The 22,301-nt window shown below is 38.1% G+C and overlaps 1 protein-coding gene across 4 annotated transcripts in view; it reads left to right on the forward strand.

Moving 5' to 3' along the window:
• The first annotated feature begins 218 nt into the window (after window positions 1-218).
• The window catches only part of dock11 (dedicator of cytokinesis 11), a 132,143-nt gene continuing 110,060 nt past the window's right edge, over window positions 219-22,301 (forward strand). For all 4 annotated transcript variants that reach the window (XM_067399681.1, XM_067399683.1, XM_067399682.1 and 1 more), the window contains exons 1-8: window positions 219-518; window positions 8,696-8,812; window positions 12,725-12,814; window positions 12,973-13,055; window positions 13,141-13,201; window positions 17,782-17,877; window positions 20,429-20,563; window positions 21,042-21,216. In XM_067399681.1, coding sequence (XP_067255782.1) covers window positions 417-518; window positions 8,696-8,812; window positions 12,725-12,814; window positions 12,973-13,055; window positions 13,141-13,201; window positions 17,782-17,877; window positions 20,429-20,563; window positions 21,042-21,216 — 859 coding nt within the window. In that variant the 5' untranslated portion in view covers window positions 219-416. The remainder of the gene's footprint in view (window positions 519-8,695; window positions 8,813-12,724; window positions 12,815-12,972; window positions 13,056-13,140; window positions 13,202-17,781; window positions 17,878-20,428; window positions 20,564-21,041; window positions 21,217-22,301) is intronic.

The raw sequence follows: 22,301 nt of genomic DNA on the forward strand, positions 1-22,301 counted from the left end.
AACTATCCCTTTAATATATACATATTAATACAGGCCACGACCACAAGGTGTCAGTCTATGATCATATGTATGAGTATGTTGAATCATAGTCATAAGAACTCGTATTAATGTTTGCAACATGATGATTTTCTGCTGAAGAGAAGGTAGGACAAGGCTATCTTAAAAAGTCTTATTACAAAAGCGATATGGCTAAAGCTCACGCTTATTAGTGCTTTGGAGACTTTAAAATGATATTTCTAAAGCAGGGATTGCTGAATATCAGGCAACCCCTCGTGATGGGCGGAGCTAACGCTGGTCCATGAGGCCCCCGCCCGCATCCGTACCTCTGTCAGACTCGCAGATTGGAGTGCCGCGATGTCGCTTTCCGCTTTGAGAACCCTGATGGAATTACAGTCAAACTAAAGAAGGAAAGAACCATGTCCGAAGTACGAAAATTCACCAAAAGGTTGAGCAAACCTGGGACGGCTGCGGAGCTCAGACAAAGTGTGTCAGAGGCGGTGAGGACGTCCATTGCTGTGGTTAGTAACTCAAGAATCTCTCTCTTTGGGGTGTGCATCTGTAGGCTGTGTCTCAACACGTAGTAAGCTACCTATGTAGGCGGCGTTTTTGACATCACAGGCACGAGCATGCTGTCTAGGTAGGCAGCTCACTAGATTGTGAAACAGTCCTAGTTTATTATTTGACCTCGTATATGTATATAAGCTGTCAAGTATTGCTTATACTCGTTTTTTTATTTTTATAACGGCGTTTGTAGGTATTATTGATACACGTGCCGGACTGCTGAGGCATAACGTCTAGTTTTGTGCCTTCAAGGCAGTTATAGCAGCACAGCTTTAACATCTGTCTTACACATCACATAGACGGCAGTAGTAACCTTGTGCATTAATATAGCCTACTGAGTTATGTGTTGATTTAAATAAAAAAATGAGGGATTACTCTACTAAACGGTTTGGTATTTAGGTGATCCTGACCGTTTCTTAATGGGAAAAGACATTGTTCTGTAGCTCCTTCTGGAACCACATGGAGCATCCTTATGCCTTTGTGTAAAGAGACATGTGTTCATGCACCAGTCCAAGAGCAGAGCCCATGCTCTCTTTGTGCCTTTATTGAACCATTGGGAAATGAATTATCAGAAGATATATGCCATTAATGTTTTTTAAGGAGGATATAGATTGTTGCAGCATTCATTAGATGCATGCTCAGAAATTATATTTTCAGCCAGACATGTCATGAGGCTGAGATTTTTCTATGTTGCATGAGAAGGTCTATAATGTCATGATTGTCAGTTTGATTGTGGTTTCCAAAGAGACAGAAAACAAATGGCACTCTATGGAGATTGCAGAGCCCTTGTGTTTCCCTTGAGAATACCCTCTGGCTGCTCAGCTATGCTTCCTGTGTCATCTGCATGCACTGAATAAAGCACTTGTCTCAGCTCTTCTCTTTTGTGCCTCTTTTGCACACTTGTGCATTTGCACAAATTCGACCAAAAGATGAAACAAGTGACCACTTTTATTATTGTAGCTCATTTATTTACTTAAAAACCCAATGAAATTGATAAACAAGCACAGTTTTATTTGTGTTGACTTATTTCTCATTGGAAGTTTCCTGATTTTGTCTTGTATTTTTTTTAAAATGGGCAATTATAAATCGTTTTATAGCCATGAACATGATTTTCTACTTGTTACTTGGTTTCAGGTGGTATAAGGGGGCGGGACATTGTAAAAAGCTGACTATACCACAGTTGCACAACTTCAGTGTCACCATCACTAAGCTTCTGACAACTTTAAAGGTGCCATCGAATGTTTTTTTACAAGATGTAATATGATGTAAGATGTACAAGATGTAAAATAAGTCTAAAGTGTCCCCTAAATGTGTCTGTGAAGTTTAAGCTCAAAATACCCCATAGATTTTTAAAAAAAATTTTAACTGCCTATTTTGGGGCATAATAAGAAATGTTACGATTCAGGTTGCGGTCCCTCTAAATAGCGCACTCTCCACCAATAATATAATATTGCTAATATAAACCTCAAAATGGATGTTTACAAAGTGTTCATCATGCATACTGCATGCATGCGTCGGATTATGTGAGTATTGTATACTGTTATATTGTTTACATTGATTCTGAATGAGTTTGAGGCTGTGCTCCATGGCTAACGGTTAATGCTACACTGTTGGAGAGATTTATAAAGAATGAAGATGTGTTTATGCATTATACAGACTGCAAGTGTTTAAAAATGAAAATGACGACGGCTCTTGTCTCCATGAATACAGTAAGAAACAATGGTAACTTTAACCACATTTAACAGTAAATTAGCAACATGCTAACAAAACATTTAGAAAGACAATTTACAAATATCACTAAAAATATCATGTTATCATGGATCATGTCAGTTATTATTGCTCCATCTGCCATTTTTCGCTGTTTTCCTTGCTTGCTTACCTAGTCTGATGATGCAGCTGTGCACAGATCCAGACGTTCTGCCCTTGTCTAATGCCTTGAACATGGGCTGGCATATGCAAATATTGGGGGCATACATATTAATGATCCCGACTGTTACATAACAGTCGGTGTTATGTTGAGATTCGCCTGTTCTTTGGAGGTCTTTTAAACAAATGAGATTTATATAAAGAGGAGGAAACAATGGAGTTTGAGACTCACTGTATGTCATTTCCATGTACTGAACTCTTATTCAAATGCCAAGATAAATTCAATTTTTAATTCTAGGGCACCTTTAAGCTTTTGCTTTAAAACCTTTCCATTGAAAGTTCAAGTTATAGTAGTTTGCAGGAGCTTGATTATAAACACACCGAGGCTGTGAAAGCGGATTAGTTGAGTAGATGAGTTTACCTGTTCGGTTGATGACGTTTAATGTCCCAGACAACCTCTGTAGTCACATTTAGCCCCTTGTTAGCAACCGCTTTTAACAAGACAAGTAAAAGCTTAGTTCACCCAAAAATGAAAATTCTGTCATTATTTACTTACACTCGTCATGTCGTTCCACACCCATAAGACCTTAATTCATCTTCAGGACACAAATTAAGATATTTTTTAATATCCGATGGCTCAGTGGGGCCTGCATTGATAGCAAGATAATAAACACATTCAGATGCCCAGAAAGCTACTAAAAACGTATTTAAAACAGTTCATGTGACTACAGTGGTTCAACCTTAATTTTATGAAGCGACGAGAATACTTTTTGTGCACCAAAAAAACAAAATAACAACTTTTTTCAACAATATCTAGTGATGGGTGATTTCAAAACACTGCTTCATGAAGCTTTACGAATCTTTTGTTTCGAATCAGTGGTTTGGAGCGCCAGAGTTAAGTGATTTCAATAAACGAGGCTTCGTTATGTCATAAGGGTTTTGAAATTTCAATAGTTCACGTGACTTTGGCAGTTTGATACGTGCTCCGAACCACTGATTCGAAACAAAAGATTCGTAAAGCTTCGACGCTTCATGAAGCAGTGTTTTGAAACTCCTTTTGAAACATCACTAGATATGGTTAAATAAAGTCATTATTTTGTTATTTTTGGCACACAAAGTATTCTTGTCACTTCATAACATTAAGGTTGAACCACAGTAGTCACATGAACTGTATTAAATATGTCTTTAGTAGCTTTCTGGGTGTTTGAAAGTGTAAATTAACTTGCTTTCAATGCAGGCCTCACTGAGCCATCGGATTTTAACAAAAATATTTTAAATTGTGTTCCGAAGATGAACGAAGGTCTTACGGGTGTAGAACGACATGAGGGTGAGTAATAAATGACAGAATTTTAATTTCTGGGTGAACACACCCTTTAAATATCAAAAGAGGGTATTACTGATGTATTTTATATCATGCAATAAAACGTGATGATATCTTGAGCATGTGTTCACCACAGACATTATTTCAAGAATTTAACCAAAAACCCATTCAAAAAACCCATTGACTTCAGGACGATGGAAACGGAAGTGCTAAAGTGCAAACTCGTTTCTAGGTTTTGGCCTACAAAAATATGTCATCCCTACACAACTCTATTTCAGGCATTTAACCAAAAACCCATTCAAACAGAGAGGCACGCTATAGACAGACATTAAACACTTTAAAGCAAAAACTGACCCCATTTAATTTATGAATGCACATCATTGTAAATTAAATGGTGCATATTATTTCAATGCAAAAAAATAGTGTCATAATTTGCTCTTACTCTGAAATGGCTTTCCGTTTCATAACTAAAAATAGGCTTATCGTATTTAGGCCCCATTACAGCAAACGGCAATTCATATTGACTGTAAATATGGGGCAGTTGTGGCCAAGCTGCAGAAAGTTACAGTACTAAGTGTAAACTACTTGCAGTGTTTTATGCTATGTTTGCTGCACAGGACTCACTGGATGTAAATATTTCAAGATGCTTTCAAATGGTGGGCCTCAAATGCTCATGGATCCACAGAGCATGTGGTCCTCCATGAGATTTACAAGACAAGATAAGCTTTTCAAAAGGCTTGTAATGATACAGAAAATAGATCAGATCTGCGTTTGCATTGTAACTCAAAGGTTCAGACAGAGGCTGTGGCAGTTCAGTTCACATGCTGGCGAATGTGTTTACATACAGTGGCCTAATTCACATCAGCTGTGGTAGGAGCTCTACATTTTGTCTGCTAAGCCAAAGACTCACATCTGGAAAATACATAAACCACCCGGTAGTCATGCTCCAGTTGTAGATTCTGTACAGCTTTAAGTCGCCCACTTTGTCGCCCTTCAACTTTCATGTTGCGTTCTTGCATACGGAAATAACATGACTACAACGTGCGTGGCGCCAACGCCCATGAGCTTGTGAGCAGCCAGTAATCTGGCTCATATTTCCTTTTACCTCAGCCTGTGGTTTGATGGCCTGTGATTGTTTTTCTTCAGTTCCTCTCTGTCCTCAACAGGGTTGATGTTGAGAGCCCTTTTTTAAATGATCTGAGGCCTTGTGGTTGTTTTTGCAGAGGTTGGGCTATTTTTGGCAATAGGAAGCTAGTCCTACCAGGGTAAGGTAGCTTAACCTTGGCCTTGAGATTTTTAACGCCTGGCTTGCAGCGATTAGGGATGGGACTTGGACATACGCTAGTATTCCCATTGGGGAAGTTGGTGCAAGTTTGGTTTGAAAGGGCAGTTGAGAGAGAGTGCAGCCACAAGGCAACAGAAGTTAGCTGTAACTCATGCTCTGTTGCAGTTGGAGCTGGACTGGCTGTGGTTTTTTGCCTCTGTGGTATGACACATGACAGGAAGTTGCTGCTGAAACACTTGCATTGGTTGTCAGCTCATGTATGTGTTTAGAAACACAGGAAGCATTTATGTGTATTATAAGAGATGGTATTGATGTATGGCTGTTTTTGTCGGGGTATATTTGTGCTGCTATTTCCCCTTCTCAAGCAAGACAATTAATGAAAGTGAAGCATATTGTGCATATTGTATTTTTTGAAATAAATTTATACTTTTATTTAGTAAGGTTGCTATTAATGTATTAAAAGTGACAGTCACTTGTCAAGTGACATTTTAAAGGGTTAGTTCACCCAAAAATGAAAATTCTGTCATTAATTACTTGCCTTCATGTCGTTCCACACCCTTAAGACCTTCGTTCATCTTTGGAACACAAATTAAGATATTTTTGATGAAATCCAATGGCTCGTGAGGCCTGCATTGAGAGAAAGTTAACTTAGACTTTCAAACGGCCAGAAAGTTACTAAAACATATTAAAAACAGTCGATGTGACTACAGTGGTTTAACCTTAATGTTATGAAGCAACGAGAATACTTTTTGTGCGTCAAAAAAATGAAATAATGACTTTATTCAACAATATCTAGTGATGGCTGATTTCAAAACACTGCTTCATGAAGCTTTACGAATCTTTTGTTTCAAATTAGTGGTTCGGAGCATGTTTTAAACTGCAAAAGTCATGTGATTTCAGTAAACAAGGCTTCGTTATGTCATAAGTGTTTTGAAATTTTAGTGGTTCACGTAACTTTGGCAGTTTTATACACGCTCTGAACCACTGATTCGAAACAAAAGATTCGTAAAGCTTCAAAGCTCCATGAAGCAGTGTTTTGAAATCGCCCATCACTAGATATTGTTAAATAAAGTCATAATTTTGTTTTTTTGGAGCACAAAAAGTATTCTCGTTGCTTCATAACATTAAGGTTGAACCACTGTAGTCACGTGAACTGTATTAAATGTCTTTAGTAGCTTTCTGGTTGTTTGAAAGTATTAATTAACTTGCTTTCAGTGCAGGCCTCAGATTTTATCAAAAAAATCTTAATTTGTGTTCCGAAGATGAACGAAGGTGTTACGGGTGTGGAACGACATGAGGGTGAGTAATTAATGACAGAATTTTTATTTTTGGGTCAACTAACCCTTTAAATAAATGCTGTTTTTTCCAACTTTCAAAGAATCCTGAAAAAATGTATCACAAAAATATTAAGCAGCACAACTGTTTTCAACATTAATGATGATTCATCATATTAGAATGATTTCTGAAGGATCATGTGACACTGAGGACTGGAGTAATGATGCTGAAAATTCAGCTTTGTCATGAATACATTACTGTTTAAAATATATTCAAATTGAATTCAACCTTGGCAAGCATAAGATACATCTTTCAAAAACATAAAAAAAACTTAACCAAACTTTTGAACGGTAGTGTACATTTGTCCTGACCTGTTTGTATTGTACAATAGTTAGTTCACCTAAACATAAACATTCATCTAATTTTTTAAAGAGTCTGAAAACAGTTTGTTCTAAGATTCTCTTCGAGAGCCTACTCTACTCTGATTGGTCACACGGTCCAGTCTGTTGTGATTGGTCTACCTCTTACAGCATGTGGGAAATGAAACGCCCATTTACCATATCTGAACTTCAGCTCCAGATTTTCCTCGGCACTTGATACAGAACAGTAACGATGGCGTCGTTTTTTTCTTATCAGTTCCAAGCACAGGTCCTCATCTTTTTGAAGTTCAAGCTAAGTGGATTTGCAGTACTGAAAACAGCATCTTCTTGACATGTCAACAACTCAAACCAAACTCTTCCAGGCCTCAGCCACAACTACAGTGTTTAAGGGGGTTAAAGTAGACGTTGTTCGTGGGCAGCAAGTGAAGACCATAGGCTGGCATTATGCAAATTTGTTACATTGTTACTTGTGTTACTTACTGATGACTCGTTTCAGCAGTTCAGAATCAATTCTTTCTTTTACGAGACAATAATTTTATTTGTCGTGCACTTTGATCTTAAAACTTTGAAGACATTTTACATTCACAAACAGCTATATTAAACACTACACGAAAGGTAATATTTAAAAAAGCATAATAGGGAAATTAAGAATTTTCTGGAGCAGCGTCCAAGCTAGGATAAGTGTCCACAAGATGATTTCTAAAAAGGATTAGTTGAAATTGCTTTAATTTGAACTCATTTTCCTTCATTCATTTGATTTCAGTTGAAATATTCACAAAAGACCTGTGTGATTATGAGTTCAAGCTCCACTGATCCTGTCAAAGCTGAACCGCTTTAAACATGAGAAACAATGAGCAGCTTTAACCAGCCCCGACCTTTGAACAGAAGGCAGCAACTGCTCATTTTTTGTCTAAACCTTGACTACTGTAGTTATGAAATTGTAACTTCCTCTCTTTATATCATAGTGTGTTGCAATGAAAACAAACTGACACCTTTAGCAGAAGGATAAGTAAATTGAAGGTTTCCTAACATGACTTGCCGACAAGTCAGCTGAAATGTCATCTCGTTGGCAATTCCCATTTGGAAATGTGCAACACGGGTTAAAGTAGTGCAAAAAGATCAAGTTACGAAAGGTGAGAAATTTGAAATGGAATGGATCATTAATCAGATAGTTCAGCTTAATGTGCTCCACTTCCTCTTTCTTCTGTCCATCCCACATGGTTTGTTTTGGTATAAATACTCTCTCTTCTGTGGACTAAAGTCTTTGAATGAGTATCAGACCATGACACAGGCATGTCAGCTGAGTCAGGAGTGTGTGCTTAAGCTTTAACACATGATTCTCTTTTAGAAGGAACTTGAAAAGGGAAAGCACTTAAGAGAAAGCTTTGAACGAAACTCAAAAGCTTTAAAAGTAAAAAATCGGAAGTCCTGCAGCTGATTTTTTATTTTATTTTTTTAGAGGGGCAGTAAGCTGTGTCTTCTAAATTCACAGGCTGAGCTGTCAAATCAGTGTAAGCTACATTGACAAGTACCACAGATTAATCAAATCTGAATAACAACAGTGTGCATTGCTTTAGTATGATCAATAGCAGCAAGAAAGAGTGAGACTTTATTGCTCTAGACCAGTGTTTCTCAAAGGACCCCTAGTGGTCCTTGACATAAAGCCAGGGGGTCCTTATAAAATATCTGAATATGAATTTTTGTATATATTGACATTTGACATGTTCCCATAAAAGAAGAAGATAATATATGTATAATATAATTGACGAAATAACTAAATATAGGACAAATCAACTAACGCAGTAGTAAATTATACTTTATTACATTTGGTCGTTACAAAGTCATTAATGATACCAATGAGACAATTTTATTCTGGGGTCCTTGAAGATGGTTCCAAATATGACGGGGGTCCATTACTCAAAAAAGGTTGAGAATCACTGCTCTTGACAGCATAGGGCTTTTGAGGGCCACTGTGTAGATTCACTGATACATCTCGTGTGTTTGCAGGAGCAGCCGAAGATCATCGAGCCGCTGGACTATGAGAATGTGGTGTTCCAGAGGAAAGCTCAAATCCACAGTGATCCGCAGAGAGACCTGCTGCTGTGGCCAGCTGATGATGTATCAGTAAGTCATTTCACAATCACATTTCCTGCTGTTTATTTGTTTGGCTCATTTTCAAACTTAGTCCTCAATCTTGTGCAGGCACCCTGCAAATCTAATTTGGCAGGCTGGGCTTTACAAAGCCTAATATTACATAGCAAATATTAAATAATATAAGATTAAATACTATTTAAACAACATATTCATCTATCTATCTATCTATCTATCTATCTATCTATCTGTCTGTCTGTCTGTCTGTCTGTCTGTCTGTCTGTCTGTCTGTCTGTCTGTCTGTCTGTCTGTCTGTCTGTCTGTCTGTCTGTCTGTCTGTCTGTCTGTCTGTCTGTCTGTCTGTCTGTCTAATCGTCTGTCTGTCTGTCTGTCTAATCGTCTGTCTGTCTGTCTGTCTAATCGTCTGTCTGTCTGTCTGTCTGTCTGTCTGTCTGTCTAATCGTCTGTCTGTCTGTCTGTCTAATCGTCTGTCTGTCTGTCTGTCTAATCGTCTGTCTGTCTGTCTGTCTGTCTAATCGTCTGTCTGTCTGTCTGTCTAATCATCTGTCTGTCTGTCTGTCTAATCATCTGTCTGTCTAATCATCTGTCTGTCTGTCTGTCTAATCATCTGTCTGTCTAATCATCTGTCTGTCTGTCTGTCTAATCATCTGTCTGTCTAATCATCTGTCTGTCTGTCTGTCTAATCATCTGTCTGTCTAATCATCTGTCTGTCTGTCTGTCTAATCATCTGTCTGTCTGTCTGTCTGTCTGTCTAATCATCTGTCTGTCTGTCTGTCTGTCTGTCTGTCTAATCATCTGTCTGTCTGTCTGTCTGTCTGTCTGTCTAATCATCTGTCTGTCTGTCTGTCTGTCTGTCTGTCTAATCATCTGTCTGTCTGTCTGTCTGTCTGTCTGTCTAATCATCTGTCTGTCTGTCTGTCTGTCTGTCTGTCTGTCTGTCTGTCTGTCTGTCTGTCTGTCTGTCTGTCTGTCTGTCTGTCTGTCTGTCTGTCTGTCTGTCTGTCTGTCTAATCGTCTGTCTGTCTGTCTGTCTAATCGTCTGTCTGTCTGTCTGTCTGTCTGTCTGTCTAATCGTCTGTCTGTCTGTCTGTCTGTCTGTCTGTCTGTCTGTCTAATCGTCTGTCTGTCTGTCTGTCTGTCTGTCTGTCTGTCTGTCTAATCGTCTGTCTGTCTGTCTGTCTGTCTGTCTGTCTGTCTGTCTAATCATCTGTCTGTCTGTCTGTCTAATCATCTGTCTGTCTAATCATCTGTCTGTCTGTCTGTCTAATCATCTGTCTGTCTAATCATCTGTCTGTCTGTCTGTCTAATCATCTGTCTGTCTGTCTGTCTGTCTGTCTGTCTAATCATCTGTCTGTCTGTCTGTCTGTCTGTCTAATCATCTGTCTGTCTGTCTGTCTGTCTGTCTGTCTAATCATCTGTCTGTCTGTCTGTCTGTCTGTCTGTCTAATCATCTGTCTGTCTGTCTGTCTGTCTGTCTGTCTAATCATCTGTCTGTCTGTCTGTCTGTCTGTCTAATCATCTGTCTGTCTGTCTGTCTGTCTGTCTGTCTAATCATCTGTCTGTCTGTCTGTCTGTCTGTCTGTCTGTCTGTCTGTCTAATCATCTGTCTGTCTGTCTGTCTGTCTGTCTGTCTGTCTGTCTGTCTAATCATCTGTCTGTCTGTCTGTCTGTCTGTCTGTCTGTCTGTCTGTCTGTCTAATCATCTGTCTGTCTGTCTGTCTGTCTGTCTGTCTGTCTGTCTAATCATCTGTCTGTCTGTCTGTCTGTCTGTCTGTCTAATCATCTGTCTGTCTGTCTGTCTGTCTGTCTGTCTGTCTGTCTAATCATCTGCCTGTCTGTCTGTCTGTCTGTCTGTCTAATCATCTGTCTGTCTGTCTGTCTGTCTGTCTAATAATCTGTCTGTCTGTCTGTCTGTCTGTCTGTCTAATCATCTGTCTGTCTGTCTGTCTGTCTGTCTGTCTGTCTAATCATCTGTCTGTCTGTCTGTCTGTCTGTCTGTCTGTCTAATCATCTGTCTGTCTGTCTGTCTGTCTAATCATCTGTCTGTCTGTCTGTCTGTCTAATCATCTGTCTGTCTGTCTAATCATCTGTCTGTCTGTCTGTCTGTCTGTCTGTCTAATCATCTGTCTGTCTGTCTGTCTGTCTGTCTGTCTAATCATCTGTCTGTCTGTCTGTCTGTCTAATCATCTGTCTGTCTGTCTGTCTGTCTGTCTAATCATCTGTCTGTCTGTCTGTCTGTCTGTCTAATCATCTGTCTGTCTGTCTGTCTGTCTGTCTGTCTGTCTGTCTAATCATCTGTCTGTCTGTCTGTCTGTCTGTCTGTCTGTCTGTCTAATCATCTGTCTGTCTGTCTGTCTAATCATCTGTCTGTCTGTCTGTCTAATCATCTGTCTGTCTGTCTGTCTGTCTAATCATCTGTCTGTCTGTCTGTCTGTCTAATCATCTGTCTGTCTGTCTGTCTGTCTGTCTAATCATCTGTCTGTCTGTCTGTCTGTCTAATCATCTGTCTGTCTGTCTGTCTGTCTGTCTGTCTAATCATCTGTCTGTCTGTCTGTCTAATCATCTGTCTGTCTGTCTGTCTAATCATCTGTCTGTCTGTCTGTCTGTCTGTCTAATCATCTGTCTGTCTGTCTGTCTGTCTAATCATCTGTCTGTCTGTCTGTCTGTCTAATCATCTGTCTGTCTGTCTAATCATCTGTCTGTCTGTCTGTCTGTCTGTCTGTCTAATCATCTGTCTGTCTGTCTGTCTAATCATCTGTCTGTCTGTCTGTCTAATCATCTGTCTGTCTGTCTGTCTGTCTGTCTAATCATCTGTCTGTCTGTCTGTCTGTCTGTCTGTCTGTCTGTCTAATCATCTGTCTGTCTGTCTGTCTGTCTGTCTGTCTGTCTGTCTAATCATCTGTCTGTCTGTCTGTCTGTCTGTCTAATCATCTGTCTGTCTGTCTGTCTGTCTGTCTAATCATCTGTCTGTCTGTCTGTCTGTCTGTCTAATCATCTGTCTGTCTGTCTGTCTGTCTGTCTGTCTGTCTAATCATCTGTCTGTCTGTCTGTCTGTCTGTCTGTCTGTCTAATCATCTGTCTGTCTGTCTGTCTGTCTAATCATCTGTCTGTCTGTCTGTCTGTCTAATCATCTGTCTGTCTGTCTGTCTGTCTGTCTGTCTGTCTGTCTGTCTGTCTAATCATCTGTCTGTCTGTCTGTCTAATCATCTGTCTGTCTGTCTGTCTGTCTGTCTGTCTAATCATCTGTCTGTCTGTCTGTCTGTCTGTCTAATCATCTGTCTGTCTGTCTGTCTGTCTGTCTGTCTAATCATCTGTCTGTCTGTCTGTCTGTCTGTCTGTCTAATCATCTGTCTGTCTGTCTGTCTGTCTAATCATCTGTCTGTCTGTCTGTCTGTCTAATCATCTGTCTGTCTGTCTAATCATCTGTCTGTCTGTCTGTCTGTCTGTCTGTCTGTCTAATCATCTGTCTGTCTGTCTGTCTGTCTGTCTAATCATCTGTCTGTCTGTCTGTCTGTCTGTCTAATCATCTGTCTGTCTGTCTGTCTGTCTGTCTAATCATCTGTCTGTCTGTCTGTCTGTCTGTCTAATCATCTGTCTGTCTGTCTGTCTGTCTAATCATCTGTCTGTCTGTCTGTCTGTCTGTCTGTCTAATCATCTTTCTGTCTGTCTGTCTGTCTGTCTGTCTAATCATCTTTCTGTCTGTCTGTCTGTCTGTCTGTCTAATCATCTTTCTGTCTGTCTGTCTGTCTGTCTGTCTAATCATCTTTCTGTCTGTCTGTCTGTCTGTCTAATCATCTTTCTGTCTGTCTGTCTGTCTGTCTAATCATCTTTCTGTCTGTCTGTTTGCATATTGGTCTATCTGTCTGTCTGCCTGTGTATCCACCTGTCTATCTATCTAACTATCTATCCATCTAATCTATCTAGGAGGCACAGATTGATCGTCAAAGGAGAACCATTGTTCCTTCAGTTCCTCAAAATGCAGAGAATGAAGCAAAAAGCCTGTTCGCCAAAGAGGTAAGGATTGAGCAGAATCTCACAATACCAAAACGACAGCAAAGCCTGCAGCTTTTCTGACTAATAAAATATGAGATAACATTTTCCTGTTTTTCATATTTTGATGTTTTTCTGATCATGTGATTGAGTAATTGAGCAATACTTGCGCTCTTTGGCAGTGCATTAAGATGTACAACACCAACTGGCACGTCATCAACTATAATTACGAGGCCTACTCTGGAGATTTCCGGACGCTGCCCTGGTATGCCAGTTTTGCTTTTTTTTTGCCAAAGGTTTTGCAGTACTATTTGCAAAGTTTGGCGTAAGCTTCTTTTTCTGTCTTGCAGTAAAGGGATAAAGACGGAAAAGCTTCCCAGCCAAGTGTTTGAGGTGGATGAGGGGGAGGAGGTAAGAGACATTAATGTTGGGCAGTGGAAAACTGAGTACAGAATATTGCACTGCCTTTTCTCATTTTCCTGTTTTTAAAAATGCTTTTCTGACCCTTTTCTTTTGAATTATGTGCAGAATCAAGCAACAAATTGACTAACATATTTTAAAAAAAAACTGCTTTTTGTTCATTTTGTCACAGATAAAACAAGTGAAAGCTGAGCCTTTATACAAATTATTAGTAACATACATTTTTAAAGCAAACAACATTTTTGAAATCCAAAATGACATACACACTGTGTGTGATTTGTCGTAGCACAAAACAGGAAAGTCTCTTCTAGTAATGTTAACCACAGACCTTATTTTAATCATATATCAAGACCAAATATCTAGTTGGTCTACAAATTGTCGTCATGCCTAAACAGCTCTATTACTGTCTAAAAAAGACTGTATCCAATCAAAAAATAAGACTTTTTTTTATATTTGTGTATAGTTTGTACTGAATTGTGAACTCTGAAATGCTAAAAGTCACACATTTATTGTGTTTTACTTCTGAATACTGTACATGTAAATGTTGTGAGGCTTCTGTGAGGTCATAATCAGATGTAGAGATGAAGGCCAGACGGTCAGCGTAGAGGCCTGTTACATGAAAACTGACCCTCATGGTCTATTAATAGACGCACATTAAATGTCCAGCAGTTCTTGATAAAATTAGATGTAAGAAGTGATGATTACAGGGCAAAGAGATTGCTTTTCCACCCTATGTGTGTGCATGTCTGTATCTGTGTGTATATGTTTTAGACATGGATAGTTTTGCCTGTTTCGTTACAGTTCACTTAAATTAACTGGTGAATCAAGTTAAATGTATTGTCTAAACACTAATGTGAAAGTAACTTTTTGGGCTAAAGAGAGAGGCCAATGAAGCCAAAATATACACAATAATAAGGGCATTATATGAGAATGAGATACTGAATTCATTCAGTTGCAAAATGAAAATATACTCACCCATATGTCATTCCAAACCTGTATGCATTCTTTTCTTCTGCAGAACACAAAAGATATTTTATAGAATGTTGGGGTCCAAGCAACATTAGAACACATTGACTAAAATATATATATAAAGTATATATATTTACTTTATAATTTTCAGCTAATAAAATAATCTTTTACATCCCAGACCTCAAAGATTGGTACATTTACACAACTTCCTTCTTAGATCAACAATAAAAATTATATCACTGTCATAGTACCTCATATACAGTTGCATGAAAATGTATGGGATCCACTTGCAGAATCTGTGACAATGTGAATAATTTTAACAAAAAAAGAGAGATCATGCAAAATGCATGTAATTTTTTTATTTAGTGCTGTCCTGAGCAAGATATTTTACATAAAAGATGTTTACATGTAGTCCACAAGGTAAAAAAAAAATAGCTGAATTTTTATTAAAATAAGCCCATTCAAGAGATTGGGAACCCTTAGTTCTTAAAAATGTGTGTGATTACCTGGATAATCTATGGTGATGATTGTTGATGATTAGATGATTGTTTTGAGATGGTTGTTGTCCTTGTTTGTCCTGAACAGTTAAACTGCCCAATGTTGTTCAGAAAAATCCTCCAGGTGACGGTCCTGCAAAGTCTTAAATTTTCCAGCATTTTTTGCATATTTGAACCTGTTCCAGCAGTGACTGTATGATTTTTGAGATCCATCTTTTCACACTGAGGACAATCACACACTGTGATTCAAACACAACTCTTAAAAAAAAAGGTTTAAATATTCACTGATGCTTCAGAAGGAAACACGATGCATTAAGACCCATTTTTAATAGTTTCTGTCCCTCAATTGTCCTCGGTGTGAAAAGATGTATCTCAAAATCATACAGTCACTGCTCGAAAGGGTTCAAATATGCAAAAATCCTTAAAAACTGAAGAATCTGCTGGAGGATTTTTCTGAAGAACAGAGCTCAGTTTACTATTATTGTATTTTTGGTCAAATAAATGCATCCTTGGTGAGCTTAAGAGACTTCTTTCAAAAACATTACAAAATCTTATCGACCTCAAACATTTTAATTTTTGGGTTTTGTGTGTGTGTATATATATATATATATATATATATATATATATATGTTGGCGGCTGTGACATGTCCATTTAATTTAATTAATTAGCTGAGTGACTCAGAAGGGAGAACAGGGTGCAAGCAATTGATCAGTCTCAGAGGGGCTGTTAGGAACAGAAAGAGGGAGGGCATGAGAAATGTTAGAGGGAAGAGGGGAGAAGGGCATTTGGACAATTATATTACAGTGGAGAGCTAGAGAAAAGCACATTCATAAAGGACGCCAGGCCACTTCAATTAAATTAACGCGCACGCACGCACGCACGCACACACACACACACAATTATAGTTGCTCTAAGTAAAAAAAAATCCCACTACATTGTAACTTTCATAAATACTTTAATATTACTGTTATATGCACTATTTTTTCATTAAACAGTTGTTTATTGAACACATTGTGTCTCTCTCTTTAAATAAATTAAGTTATAATTAACTATCTTAAGGTTAAAAAAAAATCTATCTCAGCTAATGCTGTAAACTATATATACTAGGGGTGTGACGAGACAGGTATCTCACGAGACACGAGATTGAGTTCACGAGACGAGACAAGATTTTTACACACTATTTTTAAGAAATCCTCAATGGCGAAAAACATGACTATAAAAAATATTCTGCAGGTGAATTTGAAATGTTTTAACTAATCATCTTGTAATGAATGTCATTTCAGTTCTACTTTCTTAGTATGAAAATATGCAGTAAAAGACAACAATACTCAAGCACTGTAAAAGTTTTTACCACTAACTCAACTGACTGACTTCTCTTCTGTATGATTTCAATCTCTTCAGACCTTACTGTACATGATTTATGAGCTTCTACAACTTTTGACCTCCTAACTGAACTCTATTCCACAAATTGATCATAGAAATAAAAACGGTATAAATAAAAATGTTAACACTTTACAATAAGGTCTCATTTATTAACATTAATGTATTAACCAACATCAACTAACAATGAGCATTATATTTGCTACAGTATTTATTAATCTTTGTTTATGTTAGTTAATAAAAATAGTCATTCATTGTTAGTTCATAGTTTACAGTGCATTAACCAATGTTAACAAATGAAACCTTATTGTTTGTGCTTAATAAGATTAAGAGAAAACTGTTATTCATTTTTATGGTAACACTTTACAATAAGTGCAACCATAATCACACTCACTCAATATTCAAAGTGCAAATAAGACCAAATGTTTCTTTGATACAGAGCTAAGAGATGGTTACAACTACACTGCCCAGCCTAAAATAGCTTTCATATTGAGAGATATCTGTATTCATCAGGGAGCCGCTTTCAAAATGCAGGGTATTGAAATCGCGTTTGAATGTGCGCTCGCGTTTACTTTTCACGATTGCGCATAACTCTGTAAATATGGAGCAGCGGCGACCGTTATCCAACTGAATTAAATGTTTTTTTATTTAAATACAAAGCAAAAGGACAGTGGAGGCGTAATGTAAATGTAGCAGTGGCATATTCTTTCCTAATCATCCTAACCACTCTGCCATGGCAACATCACGAGACTACTTTTCGCCTCGACGAGAAATCTCATCACATTTTAGCCTTGCGAGATCTCGTGACATGAGATCTCCTCACACCCCTAATATACAGGGAGCCCTTTCTTGCACATGACTGTGATTATTAAAGGTTACAATTAACAACAGAGCCCAAACTATTAAATTCAGTTGCTGTTTATTTTTTAGATATAATATTCAACACTCAAATAAAAAAACTTGTAAACTGCACTTAAGACAGGTTTTGCCTTAACTTCTAAATCTAATTATACAATTGTTTTTTAATTATTTTTGTACTCTAATTAATTTTTGAAATATAATCATTTACACAGCTACTGTCATAACTTGTTTTCATGACAAAGTTATTTAAATAAATTAAATAATTAAGACATTACTAACAGGTTAAGTAAATATAATGAATATATATGAACTAAAATAGTGCATATATTTAGTGAAACTCTGCCCTCTAGAGTTTATTTCTCTAGTAAACTAACATGCTGTGGACACTAAATGACTTGCCTGAGGTTAATGTAATTCTACATGAGATATTATTCTCAAGCTGTTGTATTGACGTTTTTCCAAGGTTGAAACAATGGTTGAGAGATTACACGTAAACATACAGTATCTATGCAGAGATCATCTGTTCTTCTTCTTCTGCGCTTTTTCCTGTTGTGGCGGTTAGCAAACAGGATGGCCTGTGACTGGCTGTTTTTGTCATCTGACTTTGTGCACCGAATTGTGACATCCGTACTGTTACTGTTTGGGATGAATACATGTACCGTTATACCCCTATGAGTTAGTATGCAAGGGATAAGTGACTTATTTGCATCAAGGTTTGTAAATGCAAAACACACAGCGTTCATGTTCAGAGCATTTGATCTTTAGGGCAGAGAGGTAGCGCTCATTGCATATATTGATCTGTGTCTTTGCATTCAGATCAGTTTATCTGCTTTCTTAGTTCTTACTCTGTCTGTGTGTTTCAGGATTCATCATCTCTTTGCTCTCAGAGAGGAGGAGTAATGAAGCAGGGCTGGCTGCAGAAGGCCAACATCAACAGCAGTCTGTCTGTCTCTATGAAGGTTAGTGGAATCGTCAGCACACCTTTTTTTTAAAAGACATCAGCAGAACTTTAGCAGTCAGTGTTGCTTAATATAATGTATGTCCGTTGTCTACTCATCAATACAGTTTGAGGAACCACTGCTGGATAGGACTATAAGGTCTTTTGTTTTCTCAGTAAATCAGAAACATCAATTACATGCACTAATGTGCAGCACTCTCCCCAAAGTAAAACATACAAAAGGATAAATGTACATAATACCACTTAGGACACGAAATTTAATTTGTAATTAAAATGGTTAAGACCATTAAAAGACCACTAAATATTTTTTGCCCAGGAGTGTAGATTGGTCATGACACTAACACTTACAGTCGGTACGGAAAGTATTCAGAGCCCCTTAAATTTTTCACTCTTTGTTATATTGCAGCCATTTGCTAAAATCATTTTAAGTTTTTTTTTTTTTTTTTTTTTTTTTTTCCTCATTAATGTACACACAGCACCCCATATTGACATAAAAACACAGAATTGTTGACATTTTTGCAGATTTATTAAAAAAGAAAAACTGAAATATCACATGGTCCTAAGTATTCAGACCCTTTGCTGTGACACTCATATATTTAACTCAGGTGCTGTCCATTTCTTCTGATCATCCTTGAGATGGTTCTACACCTTCATTTGAGTCCAGCTGTGTTTGATTATACTGATTGGACTTGATTAGGAAAGCCACACACCTGTCTATATAAGACCTTACAGCTCACAGTGCATGTCAGAGCAAATGAGAATCGTGAGGTCAAAGGAACTGCCTGAAGAGCTCAGAGACAGAATTGTGGCAAGGCACAGATCTGTCCAAGGTTACAAAAAAAATTCTGCTGCACTTAAGGTTCCTAAGAGCACAGTGGCCTCCATAATCCTTAAATGGAAGACGTTTGGGACGACCAGAACCCTTCCTAGAGCTGGCCGTCCGGCCAAACTGAGCTATCGGAGGAGAAGAGCCTTGATGAGAGAGGTAAAGAAGAACCCAAAGATCACTGTGGCTGAGCTCCAGAGATGCAGTTCGTGAGATGGGAGACAGTTGTAGAAAGTCAACCATCACTGCAGCCCTCCGCCAGTTGGGGCTTTATGGCAGAGTGGCCCGACGGAAGCCTCTCCTCAGTGCAAGACACATGAAAGACTTCAAGATGGTGAGAAATAAGATTCTCTGGTCTGATGAGACCAAGATAGAACTTTTTGGTCTTAATTCTAAGCGGTATGTGTGGAGAAAACCAGGCACTGCTCATCACCTGTCCAATACAGTCCCAACAGTGGAGCATGATGGTGGCAGCATCATGCTGTGGGGGTGTTTTTCAGCTGCATGGACAGGACGACTGGTTGCAATCGAGGGAAAGATGAATGCGGCCAAGTACAGGGACATCCTGGACAAAAACCTTCTCCAGAGTGCTCAGGATCTCAGACTGGGCCAAAGGTTTACCTTCCAACAGGACAATGACCCTAAGCACACAGCTAAAATAAGGAAGGAGTGGCTTCACAACAACTCTTTGACTGTTCTTGAATGGCCCAGCCAGAGCCCTGACTTAAACCCAATTGAGCATCTCTGGAGAGACCTAAAAATGGCTGTCCACCAACATTTACCATCCAACCTGACAGAACTGGAGAGGATTTGCAAGGAGGAATGGCAGAGGTGTGAAAAAAGCCAGGTGTGAAAAACTTGTTGCATCTTTCCCAAAATGACTCATGGCTGTATTAGATCAAAAGGGTGCTTCTACTAAATACTGAGCAAAGGGTCTGAATACTTAGGACCATGTGATATTTCCAGTTTTTTTTTTTTTAATAAATCTGCAAAAATGTCAACAATTCTGTGTTTTTCTGTCAATATGGCGTGCTGTGTGTACATTAATGAGGAAATAAATGAACTTAAATGATTTTAGCAAATGGCTGCAATATAACAAAGAGTTAAAAATTTAAGGGGGTCTGAATACTTTCCGTACCCACTGTAGCTTTCATATACGATTAAGGAGTTAATTCACCCAAAAATGAAATTTCTGTCAATAATGACTCACCCTCATGTCGTTCCAAACCAGTAAGACCTTCGGAACACAAACTAAAATGTTTTTGATGAAATCCAAGTGCTTCTGACCTCCCTATACACAGCAATGTCATAACCAATTTCAAGGCCCAGAAAGGTAGTAAAGACATTGTTAAAATTGTCCACGTGAATACAGTGGTTTAACCTTAATGTTATCAAGCGACGAGAATACATTTTCTGAGCAAAACCAAATCCGAAATAATGCCTTTATTCAACCATTTCTTCTCTTCCACGTCGGTCACAAACACCTTTAAGCAAACACAGTGTAGCGCTTCCAGGTTCTACATGAACGCAGGCTCTGTATTGGCTGACGCTGTTCATATGAGCAGCACCATGCATGCGTGTGATGCTAACGCAGGAGCCGGCCAATAATGGGCGTAAACATAGAACAATGTGTTTCCACAAAAATGTTAAGCTGCACAAATGTTTTCAACCTTTATTAGTGAGAAATGGTGAGTGAGCAGCACTTTTTTTTTTTTTTCCTCCACAGGTGTTCAAGAGGAGGTATTTCTACCTTTCTCAACTCCCTGATGGCTCCTACATACTGAATTCATACAAAGATGAGAAAAACTACAAAGAATCAAAAGGCTCCATCTATCTGGACTCCTGTATAGATGTAGTTCCGGTACGTTCTCTAAATAAGTTTGCATACAGAAATCCTGAATTGTTTTTCGCATTATAAGTTACAAATTGTAAAATGTAAATATGTAATTTATATTTATTAATTTAGCAGACAATTTTATCCAAAGACAACAAGCAATTGATGACAATTAAAAATTATAAAATGATCATTGTTAAAAAGTTTATTGTAATTAGTGATACAATTATTGTTATCATCAAAACACTACAAATGTATTGCCTGTTAAGCTTAATTTTTATTTTACAATTATTATGTCCCACTTACCTGCATACTTCAGATGGAAGTGTCTGAACTTGGTTTTATACGTTTCTCAGGAAGTTTAACAGCAGAATGTAGCAGCCCTCAGGCTGGGGTGTAATATCAGTAACACAACAGAGGAATCTTCCTTGCTTATAACCACAAACAGCTCTTAAAGTCACACAATTAAATTCCTCCACTGACTCATGCAGCACATTTCTTGCAGTGCTCTAAGATGCGGCGCAATTGTTTTGAGCTGAAGATGCAAGACCGTTACAGTCACTATCTGGCGGCCGACAGCGAGACAGAGATGGAGGATTGGGTGAACACGCTGAAACAGGCCTTACTGGGCACGATGGAGGACAAGAGGAACGGATCAGAACCTTCTGAAAGTTCTCTGGGTAAGTAACACACACACACTGAAAGCACGCACAATAGCATGTGAAGATGCTTAAAGCGCCCTTATTATGCTTTTCTGATATTAACTTTCATGCAGTGTGTAATATAGCTTTTGTGATTGTAAAAGGTCTGCAGGATTTTAAAGATCAAAGAAAGAAAAGTCTCCTAAAAGAAAGAATCGTTTATGAACTGCTGAAATGAGTTGTCAGTAGTTCTAGTCTTACTTCCTGCACAAACCTACATAGGTTTGTAACAAATGTGCATAATGCCAGCCTATGGTCTTCATTGGCTGCCTGTGAACAACGTCTACTTTGACCTGCCCTCAAATGCTGAAGTTGCAGCTGAGGCCTGGAAAAAGTTTGGTTTTTATTAACGTATTGTAGGAGACCTCCAAAACAAAATTAGCAACCTTTAAAATAGCATAATAGGGGCACTTTAAAACATTCTTATTTTGAGTTCCACCATAAAAAAAAATCTATATATAGGTTTGGAAAGGCAAGAGTATAAATAAACAATGACAGAATTTATTTTTTGAATGAAATATTCCTTTAAGCTTTAATGATGTAATGTGACTTATTGCATCATCATCATCATCATCATCAAATACATGATGTCACTCTCAAAATACCAACAGTAAACAGTTTTTAATTGGCTGCTCTCAGTGTTTTCCCTTCATTTTGGAACACAAACCACCTTCTCTACAAACAAAATTTTCATCCACGTCATCAAATACCAAGCATTTTGGCAATTCTGGTCTGTGTCTAGTACTTCATAGTACTTGCATAGTTCCTATTCTGCTAAATATGTTTGTTTTCATTTTGGGGCCTTTTTAAAGCCTATTGAACTTGATGTTTTCTCTGTATTCGAAATAAGACCCACTGAATAATAATAATAACAATAATAGTACAGTTTCTACTCTATTGTAGGAGACTTAGTCTTCTGGACTGAGTAAATATTTTCTCTTGTGATGACAGATTACTGAAATGTTAGGGAGGCTCTATTCACATAGAGGAGTAGAGAAGGGAATGCTGCTTTTGGTCTGTTAAATAAAGACACTGATAAACAACTCCCTGTGCTTCTATGGTAT

This window comes from Chanodichthys erythropterus, chromosome 11 (assembly GCF_024489055.1).
Source record: "Chanodichthys erythropterus isolate Z2021 chromosome 11, ASM2448905v1, whole genome shotgun sequence".
Classification (NCBI taxonomy): domain Eukaryota; kingdom Metazoa; phylum Chordata; class Actinopteri; order Cypriniformes; family Xenocyprididae; genus Chanodichthys; species Chanodichthys erythropterus.